The 13,120-nt window shown below is 42.1% G+C and overlaps 1 protein-coding gene across 6 annotated transcripts in view; it reads left to right on the top strand.

Annotated features, from left to right (window-relative positions):
- The first annotated feature begins 300 nt into the window (after positions 1–300).
- SMAD2 (SMAD family member 2) overlaps positions 301–13,120 on the top strand; it is a 60,292-nt gene continuing 47,472 nt past the window's right edge. For 3 of the 6 annotated variants that reach the window (XM_087760356.1, XM_087760357.1, XM_087760351.1), the window contains exons 1-2: positions 301–353; positions 12,719–13,011. In XM_087760356.1, the coding sequence (XP_087616482.1) occupies positions 12,776–13,011 (236 nt within the window). In that variant the 5' untranslated portion in view covers positions 301–353; positions 12,719–12,775. Of the gene's footprint in view, positions 354–964; positions 1,104–3,915; positions 3,941–11,451; positions 11,651–12,718; positions 13,012–13,120 lie in introns of those variants that run through there. The other 3 variants (XM_087760352.1, XM_087760353.1, XM_087760355.1) reach the window with 3 other exon arrangements.

Here is a 13,120-nt window from a genome sequence, read left to right as displayed (position 1 = left end):
GCGGCGCCTCCCCGCCCCCGCCGCGCGGTGCACGCAGCACCGCCCACCCGGCTCTGTCTCCCTTCGCCTCGCGTCTTTTTTTTGATTTCTCTCTCCTTATTTTTTTTTTCCGCCACCGGCACTCGATTGGCTGCTCAATCCGCCAATCGGCGACGCGGGCCGGGCCTCCGCGCCAGCTACCCAATCCTCGCCCTCTGTTTCACAAGTGACGGGCGGTTGAGCCAATGAGCCGCCTCCCCGCCCCCCGACGGTGGGCGGGGCGCGTCGGGAGCCAATGGGCGCGGGAAGGGCGGGCGCGCAGGGGAAGCCAACGTTGAGGGAGGAGAGCGGCTGCGCAGCTTGCTGAGGAAGAGGTTGGTTCCGGCGGGCGGCTTGGCCGTGCCACGGGAGGGGTGGCATCGGGCAGCCGCTTCTCGGGGAGGGGTGCCGTACGGGCTGGGAGGGGACGGAACGGAACGGAACGGAACCGGCCTGGTCTCGGCGGGGGATGGGGGCGCCTCCCCACGCCCTCTTCCCCCTTTGTTGTGGTGGGACGCGGCTGGTGCTGAGGGCGGCGGGCGGCCGCGGTGGGCCCCGGCGGCTCGGGGCTTGAGGAGCTGCCTCTCCCAGCGGGAGGAAATGGCGGCGTGGGGCGGGGGGGGCGGCTCCTGCCGGCCGCTGGCTGGGTCGGCGTGAGAGGAAGCTGGGCGGTGGGGAAGGTCGGTGTCACCTCCCACCGCCCACATGCTGGGATAGCCCCTGAGGCGGGGCGATGAGGGATGGGGAGGGCTGGCCTGTGCCCCACTGTGTGCCTATGGGGGGTGAGAGGAAAAAAAAAAAAAAAGTTCTGCTTCTCCTTTCTTTCCCCCTCTCTCTCTGCCCAGTCTTTCTTTCTTGCAGAGATCAGGTGTGCAAAATTTCGTGCCGGGGTGGTGGAGAAAGTTAGGAGCGAGTTGTAAAGAAGCGTTTAGGATTGCAGGCTTTGCTTCAGTTAGTGCCCTTTTGTCTGTTCTGTGAGCCATGGATGTGAAATACACACTGCCTACATCAGACCCGTACATGCGAATAGAGATTCGTGGCTTTCTTCACGGCACTGGTTTTAATGCTGTAGCTATCTATGCATTGTAAGATGTAAACAAGCGTATTCTGTTAAGTGTTTCATCTACCTAGATAAGCACATGGGAGAAGTTGTGTGGTGATAAGTAGCAGTAGTTGGTGTTACTGCAGAGTTGTAGAGTTCCTACTTGCAATTTTTTTTTTCTTTTCTGTGGGAACTGGAGGGGAAGAGAAAGTGTGACGCTGCAGTCTTTTAGTCTTCACTCTGGAGAAATAAAAGAAGGAAAAAAAAAAAAGGGGGTGGGTGAAGAGCCCTTGTGCTAGTCTTGGAGAGCTGTTGAATTGAACAATTGGGATTCAGGCTGCAGCCTAGTCTCATGTCTTTTTGGTTGTCCGTCACAGTTTTTGACTAAAAAAAAACCCCAACACATGTGTTATGCTCTTTTCAAATACTTTACAAACAAGTGGATAGCATTAAGAAAAAGTTTTGCTTACTGGGTTTACCAAACAAGATTTTCTGAAAATTCTGCTAGTGAATGCTGCAACTGGTGTGTATTGCATGTGGAGCTCATGTTATCACAGTTCATGGTTATAAACGAGCCAGATTCCGTCTGTAGCAAGAAGTTTATAATGACAGCTTATTAGGAGACCGCACATAACAGCAGGTTTGTCTGTTCTTAAGTGTTCCTCTCTTAGCCTGGAGAGCTGTACTTTCAGACTGATTCATGACATTATTTCTGTGGGGGCTGGACTGTGTAGTGAGAGACTGATTAGTCTTTGCTCTGTTCTCCAGACTGAAAAAAAAAAAAAAACCAACCTCTTGTTCAGGCAAAAGGCTTCTCTTAGCAGAACAAGATTGCTGTTTAGACTTTCCTATGCTTTATCGCAGTGTTGGAGCTTGCATGGTGTGTGAGTAGATTATTTGTGTGTGTGTTTGTTTTGAGGCGTAGCTTTAAAACTTTAACATTGACAAAGTCTAGTGAATTAGTGGGGAATGAGAATGTAAGCAAAGGGGGAGGTTTTTGAAGTCCCTTCCCCCCGTTTGCTTAACACTATCATGATGAAAGATAGCATTAGTTACAAATGCCTTTAAAAAGAGGAAGGGAAGGATCTTATTTAAGGTGGTTTAAACTTAAATAAAAAATGAGTCTAAGCATGTATTTAACAATATATTGGGATGTTTAATAGAGTAACCTGGTAGTTGATTGTTGTTCTGCTGTTGTGTGGGTCAGACTTGGACTACACAGACAGTCACCAAAATGAACAAAAGTGGTTGAAGATCCAATCTTCTTTATGGAAGAAGCTGGGCGTGTGTAATATAATCTTGGAGAATAATTTGTCAACTTTCCTGAGGTTCTGTTTGATGATAAAAAGAAGAACACAATTGAAAAAATGAGGTTAAAAGAATTGGTCTTTTAACTGATCTTTTCTTTTCCTGTACCTAGAAGCTAGATTCATGAACAAAATCAAATAAATTTGAATTACACTGACTCCAAATGAAAGGTGCTCCTGGGTCCTCCTCCATCTTCCTGTTCCACTTGATCTTTCAGAAGTGTTGAGCACCAGTTGATATAATTGAGTTTATTGGAGCTCAAAAAAGTCTCTGCTGCTGAGAGCAACTTTAAAAAACAAAACTTGTTTCCATCTCTAATCCCTTTCCCACAAAAGTACTGGGAGAACAGGCTTTGCAGTAGGTTCTGGATAACAACGAATCTGAGCTCTGCTCGAGACTGAAGATAATTCCTAAGTTTTGTTTATATGAAGAACAGTATGCAAAGTTTTAATTATTATAAAAAGTATTCTAGAGTTTTCAAATGTATTCAACGCTGCCTTAATGATTGTGCATGTAAATGCCCTGTAATTGAAAGCATCCATTTATGGACCTGACTTGCTAAGTGAGCTGTAAATTCTGCTTTTCAGATTGGATTTAATGACTTTTATCATAAAGCCACAAACTGGTTGTGAACTGTGCTGAGAGGCAAACAATACCTAAGCTTACTTTGCCAAAATATTTGTAATTGTTGATTTGTTAAACTGAATTGCTGCAGGTCATGCGATGGGATTAGTTTTTTTGCAATAGAATGGAGAGTACAGGCAGCCCTGTGTTCAATACTCTCTGGGCTAGAAGAAATTGGCTACTGCAGAAAACCTTCCTAAACATGGCTTTCCACTTCCAGTAGAGAAACTGTGTTACAAACAGTAAGGCTTCGTTCCAGATAACATTTTTATTATGATTATGTGTGTTTGACAGCCACAGTGTGAAGTAAGACCAAGAAGAGACTGTGAGAGAGCAGTTCCTGGGTATCCCACCAGTTTAGTCTGGGGCTCAAGCTTGATTTAATTACACTGGAGCAATACAAGCTTAACATAAGACACCTTGCAGTGCAAATTGAACTCTGCTTATCAAGGGGGTGGGGGGGCAGGCCTGTTTGAAGAGCATTTATGTTAAAGCCTGTTTTGAAAGTGAACTTGTGTTAACTAATTGTTAAACCATAAATAATTGCATTTAACAAAGTGGAGAAACTGCTAAGCTATACAGATAAAAACTGGCACAGGTACCTGGTGATCAGTTCTGTGAGTATTCCTGTCAAATTTAGCCCAGGAGTATTTATTTTCTAAAACAGTGAAACTGACGCTTGCTTGTTACACATGGAAAATTTTAGTCAAAACAAACGAGGTGAGAAGGGCTTAAACTGCTGTGGTTTGGAGTGCTTATTCAGTGCTTTTGTGGGGCTATTAAGGTCTTTTAGTTTTAAGGAGCAATACCAGAGGTGGTTCATAATACTAAGTTTGCTGCTTTGCAGAGACAGGTGGATTGGCCGACTGCAGTTGTGGTAATCTTCCTCTTTTGTAATTCTAGGAGTGTTGCTAAAATACATTGGTCCTGTTAGTAGTTTAATCAAAGGTCAGTAAAATTAACATCTCTTCTTATTTCTCATGTCTCCAGTTGCATGCAATTTTAGTGTGCTATGAATGCATATGTTAATACAGTGTGCTAATTTTCTAATAGCAATATAGCTTTTCATTATTACATTTGTCTGTAATTTGCAGCAATTCTTAGTAATTGAAGAAAAATCCAACTTCTGAAGCATTCATAACATCATGATCATGCTTATTTTAGTTCTGTGTATGAGAAACATGAGTTTCCTCACTTGATTCATAATCAAACTTCATGAAATGAGTGAGAGGAAAGAAGTCTACTTTCAAAGTAGGTGGGTAATTCTGTTTTCAATGAGCTGTATAAAGATAATAGTTACGCAGAGTTTCAAGATGCATTGCAATACTAGAGCATAATAAAAATTAATGTGTAAATTGATTCTGCACATTGCAAAATCCTCATTCTAAAGCTGACCCAGAGGAAGAATTTTCTTTGCTCCCATCCCTTCAGATCACAAGCAGCCTGCCTTGAACTTCATCAGTTTGTGTCAAAGCTGAACTGGGACCTTGTCTTTACTTCTTGGAGCTTTGGCCTGTGAGGTGGCTGGCTGGAGCCCCTTGGGAGGGAGCTCTTTAGAGCCAATCCCCACTGCTGGCCTAATTGACTGAAAAGCTGAACTGGGAGGTGGATCTAAGGGCATTGCTCAGTAGGGCTGGATTCCCCTTCCTCCAGCTCTCCACCCCCACCTTCTCCAAAGCAAAAAAACCTCCAAACACCCAAAAATCAGTAAGGGAATACTCGAAGCTGTCTGACTCTGACCTGAATATGAAGAGAGAAGGATGTGGCTGTTCTTCAGAAAAGTATGTATGTGGCAGTAGGTTTGAGCTTCTGCAGTATGACAAAGCCAGGTGTTTCTAATATGCATTCGTAGGGGAAGAAAGAATTAGCCCTTCTGGAATCTCAAAAGGCAGTTTTTGGAGGGGTTGTGGGTGCAATAGAAGTAAAATGTCTTCTCTTGTCTGTTCCATTGAGTGCTTTAACTAGAGTGTATTCTATCTGAAAGGGAAAAGACTGGCTTTGATTTTAGTTTGAACTTCATACAGAATTCAGGTTTCCTGCGAGTTGAGATCATTAACACGGGGGAGAACTTTCTCAGATTCTGCTGAGAATAAACTGTCTCATTGTTTGGAATAACACAACCTAAAAGTTCCAGAAGCAGATCATAAATTAGCTTTGTTTTGCTTCTGTTCAATGCAAGATGAAATACTTGTTTTATCGTTTCTCTAAGTCTTAATGACTTTGGCTTAATATAGGAGACATATGCAGTACTGCATAAGCTATGCCCTTTGAAACTTCAACTTTCAGTATTGTTTAGCTTAACATAAGGTCTTGATACTGCCTTAAATAGACTGTGCTTCAATTAATGTTACCTTATTCTGAAGCCACTAATATCACAGGGATGCTTCTGAAGCGAAAGGGTGCATATTCCCTCCTCTTCTAAAAGATCTGAAACATTGTGCACTTGGTGAAACTGATAAAGAATCTTGTCCAAACTCCAGAAGTAATGAAAAAAACATTGCCTTTTAAAAAAAAATATCAAAAATGGGACTAAAATAGGAAGGAAATGAACTTGTAGACTCTCTCTCAAATGCCACAAATAATTTTCCTCGATCTTCTTTCCTCAGGAGCTTAACTTCTGTCCTCTTTATTCCAGAAGAGCTCTCGCAAATGAAATTCCTCTAAGCCAGAATACTTCTAGTAAAACCAGGAGAGATCAGATTTCTTTATTTCAAGTTTAAGATGAATAAGCATACTGATACGAAATATGTTGCATAAGGCTTTAGAATAAATTAGCTAGAAATCAGTTGATATTTTTGGTAGCACCAGTGTGTTTATAGTATGTTCCAGACACTTGGGAAAGGAAAATTTCCCTTGATTTTAGTCTGCTAGCATGCTGCCCTTAAGGTTTTCTTCATCTTCTATGCTTAGTTATTGCTGGGATCATGGGCTTAATATTTAATACTTGTTCCAGAGAACCACAGTAGAATGGAATAATAGCAGACATGACTCAAACTGTGACTTTAAAAGTTGCCAACTATGACACTGTTTGACCAACTATAGAAATGTGTGCATCAGGAGGCAGAGATGAAACAAATACCACCAAAGTTAGGCAATTTGTGAATTTTCCAGTACTAATCTGTTTGGAATAACAGCACGTGCTCCCTATGTTCCAGCAATCTAAAGAAACACTCGTACCTCTCTGGGCAACAGAGTGAGTATTCCTTGAGTATTCAAAGCTGCAGTTTTAAGGCACAATCCAGAGAATGTGGAAAGGAATAAAATACTGGAAGTTTTCTGCTCTGTATCGCACTGCTGCCTTGATACTAATAGTTCGACTATAGTTGAGCTCGGAAAGTGGTCTTGAAAATATCCCTGCAATTACTCTGAGTCCCAATATGTTGGTGTGTTGTAGTGGGGATAGTACACAGGAAGGTAAAAGATCAATTTGGGCTATGATGTTGGGCCTCAGTAGAAGAGAGTGAGCAAAAGAGAGACAGTGCAGAGAATAAGCAATGGCAAAGCACATTTTAGGTCCTTAAAAGCAAAGGCTGTAAATGAGTACTCAGTTTTTTGAGATGGTTGGCTGTAGACTACGAGGAAATCACAAAAACTATCACAAGAAAGAAGGGATGTTACATATTTAGCACGTATTTAATTTGCAGCCATTTTAGCAATGTGGAAATGTTTCTTGCAGTGTTGGCAAAGATTGTTTTCTGGGTGCATTTGGGGAAAAAGCATTTTTTTTTTTGTGGGTGAAGAAAGTGTACAAGGAAAAAGACTAGAGGAATGTTTTTAGCAAGAGGCTAGTGTCAACAGTGACAGTGTACGAGAGGATGATTCTTTAGGAACGAAGATCAAAACTCTTTATATCACTCTATCAATTTGAAGGCAAAAGTTACAGGTGATGAATTGAAATGGGATTTGCTGGTCAAAAATGACCTGCAACAGCGACTCCTAAACCCATTGGTATAAACATGGTGTCCGAGACTGTCTAGGTGGATACAGATAGAACCCAGCGCAAACGTAGGGCTCCTCATCTTTATTTGAGCTCCTGCCAGATGTTCTGCAGCAAACACGTGCTGTCTGCCTTCTATCTCCAAATTTCTCATGAGGTGTAGATTTCTGTCTTTGTACTTTTTATTTTCATTATAATGTTGAGAGCTTTAGGGTAGTATGACCAAAAAGATAAGTGAAAAGATAACTGTAGACTGATACATTTTTTTCTGTGGTCTTTAAATCAGTCCTTATGCAATGTCTTCAAGTACTTGTAATTTAATTGAAGTAGTAAAGCTTTCAGGCTTGGCACCTGTCCAGAGGAGCTTCCCAAACTGTATGAGCTGTGTTCAGATACTTTCTTTGTGACAAAAGGCTGATAGTCCTCTATTTGAGGGAGGGACGTGATTCAAATGTACAGAATCATGAAGCTTGTGGGCGAGATGAATACAAACAGTTCTTCAGAAAAGCTTGCAGTGGTAGAACAAGGGGCACTTTCTGACACTACAAAGAGATCAAATTAAAACAGCTAAAAGTACTTCTTTAGACAGTGGGCAGTTAATGTCTTGTGGCAGACAGCACCAGAGTTTGCGGAGGCAGGTTCAAAAAGTGGTTAGATGAATTTGTGGTCCATAAATGACTGCTAAAGGGAATAGGTAGGAATGCAGCCTTTAATTTCCTGCTGTAACAGTTTAAGATGCGGCAGGATCGAGTGCACCCTTAGCAGGTCTGCAGACGACACCAAGCTGAGCGATGCAGTTGACCCACCTGAGGGACTGGATGCCATCCAGAGGGACCTGGGCAGGCTGGAGAGGTGGGCCTGTGTCAACCTCATGAGGTTCAACAAGGCCAAGTGCAAGGTCCTGCATCTGGGTCAGGGCAACCCCTGGTATCAGTACAGGCTGGGGGGTGAAGGGATGGAGAGCAGCCCTGAGGAGAAGGACTTGGGTGTGCTGGTAGAAGAAAAGCTGGACATGAGCCAGCAATGTGCTCTCGCAGCCCAGAAGGCCAACTGTGTCCCAAGCTGCATCCAGAGAAGCGTGGCCAGCAGGGTGAGGGAGGGGATTCTGCCCTTCTGCTCCGCTCTGGGGAGACCCCCCTGGAGCCCTGCATCCAGCTCGGGGGTCCTCAGCACGGGAAGGACATGGAGCTGTTGGAGCGGGTCCAGAGGAGGCCACCGAAATGGTCCGAGGGCTGGAGCACTTCTGCTATGAGGACAGGCTGAAAGAGCTGGGGGTGTTCAGCCTGGAGAAGAGAAGGCTGTGGGGAGACCTGATTGCATCCTTTCAGTACTTAAAGGGGGCTTAGAAGAAAGATGGGGACAGACTTTTTAGCAACGTCTGCTGTGACAGGACAAGGGGTAATGGTTTTAAGCTGAAGGAGGGTAGATTTAGACTAAACACAAGGAAAAAATTTTCATGATGAGGGTGGTGAGGCACTGGCACAGGTTGCCCAGAGAGGTGGTAGATGCCCGATCCCTGGAAACATTCAAGGCCAGGCTGGATGGGGCTCTGAGCAACCTGATCTGGTTGAAGATGTCCCTGCCCTTTGCAGGGGGGTTGGACTGGATGGCCTTGAAAGGTCCCTTCCATCCCAAAGCATTCTGTGATTCTGTGCTGAAGAACTATGAGGACAATGGGCTACAGAAAACAGCCAGGCTCATGTGCTTTCCTTGAGTAGCATGTTCTTTTGTCACCTTTGGAGATGGAGCACTATGCCAGATGCACCAGTCCTCAGACCCAGTAGGGTATTTCTTATTAGTTTCTTTATTGTTGCTTTTTCCTTGCATAATTTGCATTTATCGAAATTGCTCAGAGTTCAGCCTAACCATGCCTTCTACTTTGCAGTGCCTCTTCTAGGCTTGGAGTGCCACTTTTGCATAAATTAAGCTGGCTGAAATACTCTCCTATGAGTACTCATCACAATCGACTGAAGTATTAAGCTGAATGAAGTCCTGTCCTACTTGTGTCACATTCTCTCTGCTCAGCCTTTGAAAGCCACGGGGCCACTACTGGAAAAACTTAGTGAAATTCTTATTGATACTCCTGGCAAATCCCTGCCATGGCAAAACAAAAGGAAGGAGTTAGTTTAAGCCTCCCAGACTCTTGATCTGCAGCTGTGGTGTATGTTGTGTTTTTTTTAAATAGCTGCTAAGCTGCAGTAGTCATTGCAATAAAGGGCTCTTTGAGTGTGTCCCTTTGTATTTTTCACAGGGGTGAAACTAGTTTTCACAGGGGTAGATCAACCTATGCTTTCTGACAGCTTCTACAGAAGCTGGATGAGCACATGTAATGGAACTGATTATAATTAAGTATAATATCTGGAAATTTCTGATTAGTTAGATCTCAGCTTACAGTCTTCTGGAAATGGGAAAAGATTTTTTTTTACCTCTGTGTATGTCAAAATAGTATGAGAGTTCAAGTATAAAGAAAAACTGAAATGTATGAGGTTTCTAAATTCTTTCCTGCTGCAAGACTTACTCAATGTGCATTTGAAGCAGAAAAGCAAATATTAGTTTTAAAAAAAGAGCACCAGAGAATACAGAAAATGATATATAGATCAGTGTTATGTCTTAAGGGGAGAGAATACTGCAAAACTGGACATCTTATCACAAGGAATATTGTAAAGCTGAAAAATTAGATGAAAGCATTGAGAATGTTTAGAGGGCCTGGGAAGAATAGGCAATTTACCTTGGTGGTAAATGAGACCCTACTGAAGTGTGTTTTTTATAGGGCTGACACTCAAAGGAGTATTGTGGGGCATTGAAAGGTGTCAAATTTGAAGGTAAAGAACAGGAAATATGTATATTATATGTCAGTGAGCTCCATAAACTGGAGAAGAATTGGTGTGTGGATAAACAATGATAGTGGTACTTGGTTGCCTACATCTGTCAGCATTGAATTAATGTTCAGATATTACACCATCAATTGCTAGTGTTTAAAATGTGATCTTTGAAGCAAGAGAGGCTATCCTCTTTGGTTTGGTCTTTTTTAATTTCTTGCATATGCCTCTGAAGCATCTAATGTTGACCATGCTCAAATGTTGAAGTCTTTTTATAAAGCTCAGAGTGACTGCCATTCCCTGTTTCAGAAACCTAGTGTGAGTGTTTCTTAAAACAGCAGTGGCCATGCAAGCCTCCTGTTTCATCTCTGGAGCTACCCAGTGTACTGGATTAGGGGTCTAATATATTTCACTCCCAGGCCCATGAACAGCTCAGAACATGTGGAAAAGGGAGTAAGACTACTTAATTTGGCTTTGCCACCAAAATAAATTATCTAAATTAAAGTACAGGCCCAGGTTGCATTTCTGGCAATGCAGTCAATGCTAACACTGCTGCTGAAGGCTGGGGCCGGAGTCCTCCATCCACATTCCTGTAACTCACCTGACATCAGCATGAGTACTTACAGTACAGTGTGTGAGCCGGTGCAACTTGTTAACCTGAAAGAGAACTAACTCAGCAAAAAACCCAAACTTGATCAGTTTTTACTTGGTTATCTAGCTGAGCCTTTGTGGAAAGGTATCGGTACTGGTGCTGAGTTGGTGGGTGCTGCAGGAGAGAAAGGAAGGAGACCTGGGCGTCCTGTGGTAGGAAGCTGTTGCATTGGCTTGGCTCCCTGTGAAACTATACCCTGAGTGTCCTATTCAGTGTTTAATTTGACAATGTCGGATATTTAATTTATTTTTCTTGTGTTTGCTGCAGCCAGGACTCCAGTGCAATGCTTTTGCAGGCTGCAAAACCTGCAGTCTGAAATATTGGGGACAATTCTGTAATAATTTAACATTATTGAAAGAATAAAAGTTCTTTTCATATTATAGTCTTGTGTGAAAATGAATGCTTTGACTTTTTACCAAGGCCTCTACTGACAGGACAAGGGGCAATGGTTTTAAACTGAAATAGAGTAGATTTAGATTGGATATAAGGAAGAAATATTTTACAGTGAGGTTGGTGAGGCACTGGAACAGGTTGCCCAGAGTAGTTGTGGATGCTCCATCATTGGAAGTGTTGAAAGTCAGGTTGGATGGGGCTTTGAGCAACCTGATCTAGTGAAAGATGTCCCTGCCCATGGCAGGGGGTTTGGACTAGATGATTTTTAAAGGTTCCTTCCAACCCAAACCATTCTATGATTCTCTCATTTAGGATAGATTGTTTTGAATCACTTGCATAAAGTTACCGGTGTTAATCTCGAGTCCTTGTTAACTGGAACATTTGTCTCCTTGACCCCAGAAAACTACAATTCTTGCTTCAGTTGTATTTTTAGCTGCTCTCAGAAGCTGGTGTATGGGGGTATAACTTACTTGAAACTGAAATGTCATTCCTACTGAAGGTTCTGTTTTGTGGAAGTTGAAAAGTTATGATTTAAAGTTACCTGTAGAATATAATCTAGTGTTCGTTGGCTTGTTGGTACTCACTGAAACAGCAAAGACATGACAAGGCATAAAATAGCCATGAATATTGTATCCTGAAGTATCCCAAATCAACCATGCTGTTTTGCAGATGGGAAATTTCAATAAGATGAAGTTGGTATATTTTGGATAGAAGTGAGGTGTGCCACCTGTACAGGATGGAGAGGCATGTAAGCTGCCTTGAAAGCTCAAATGGAGTAGCCTGAAGGTAGTGTTAGCTCTTAGCTAAAACAAGGTATTTTCAGCTGACTGAACTAACTTACACAGCTTGGAAATAAGGTAACTTTCTGGAGTTCAAATATCTATTCGCTGCCTGGAAAGAAGGTTGGTTTTGACTTCAATGCCATACTTCTATCCATAGGACCGTTATGTCCTGAAGCAATTTCTAACAGCTGTCTGCCTAAAATAATACGGTTGATTTGGGGCTTATGTTTTAATACTGAAAACTAGCCTAATAGAAGCTGCAAATCCAAATTTCTCTTTTAAATGATTTGAAGTGCAAATTGCAGTGAATGCTAAACATAGCCCAAGTTTCAGTATCCCTTCAAATCTTACATTTTATATAAACATCCTGATCAGGTAGTTGATACTGAATGAAAGACTATCAAAATTGAAAACAGACAGTTCTACTACTCAGGTGCCTGCAAACTAAGATTTTAAATATCCTTTAATGAATTTTGAAAGACTTGATTTTAAGTACTGCCAGTTGAGAAGATTTCCTTATCTGTAGGCTATTGAACTTTAGATTGAAAGATGGGAATAAGCTTATTACCAAACTTATGAGTGAATTTCAAATCAGTGTCCCTAGTGGAACAAAAACTGGTAGTTATTTAAAACATGACAAACAAAATAATAAAAGGCTTGTGAAATGGCTGGCTGTTGGAAGACTTCTGTCAAGCTGTAATGACTAAATGACATTCCAAACACAATTTTGCTTGCTAAATTAATTTGGAGATGGGCAGAACATGCATATATGTGTATGGAATTTGTCAATCACTTGTGGAAAACTTTAATAAATTACTAAAACCAGCCAGCCTAGGTGCAAAGCTAGACTCAAGTTAACTTCTGTATTTTCTGGAGTTGACTTTAACCAGGAAAGACTTGAGGAAAAATTAAATGTCTAATCCAACCTTAGTCTGCACTAACTGTTGAAGAGTCTGCAGCAGACTTGCATTTTAACTTTACTGATGAAGTACCTAACCATGATGCAGACTACTTCTAAACTGTTATCTGACTTCTTTTGGGATGCAGTGTCCTATGGCATTTGGTAATGAAAGGTCCTAAGCAAGGTATTTGTTTCATGTGAAACCTCAATGCTAATGTGTCTGTTTTGATTTGTGTTTTTAGGGATCAGACGGGAATCTCTAATTTATTGCTTGCTGAGTGTTCTGTCTGGTGCAAGTCATGTCATCCATATTGCCATTCACTCCACCAGTTGTGAAGAGACTTCTGGGGTGGAAAAAATCTGCTGGTGGCTCTGGAGGGGCTGGTGGTGGCGAGCAGAATGGTCAGGAGGAAAAGTGGTGCGAAAAAGCAGTGAAAAGCTTGGTCAAGAAGCTAAAGAAAACAGGACAGCTGGATGAGCTTGAGAAGGCAATTACCACTCAGAATTGCAATACAAAATGTGTGACGATACCAAGGTAAGTGCTGTTGTGTTTGAAATTGTTACAGCCACTTAAGAAATTACTAAATGGATGTTTACGCTATCCTGTGAACAAATGACTAAAAAATCAGTTGCATGCTTTTGAT

The sequence above is a fragment of the Nipponia nippon genome, unplaced genomic scaffold (assembly GCF_047370975.1).
Source record: "Nipponia nippon isolate SJK-2023a ecotype South Korea unplaced genomic scaffold, ASM4737097v1 scaffold_22, whole genome shotgun sequence".
Taxonomy (NCBI): Eukaryota; Metazoa; Chordata; class Aves; order Pelecaniformes; family Threskiornithidae; genus Nipponia; species Nipponia nippon.
This window is presented reverse-complemented; position numbering and strand designations above follow the sequence as displayed.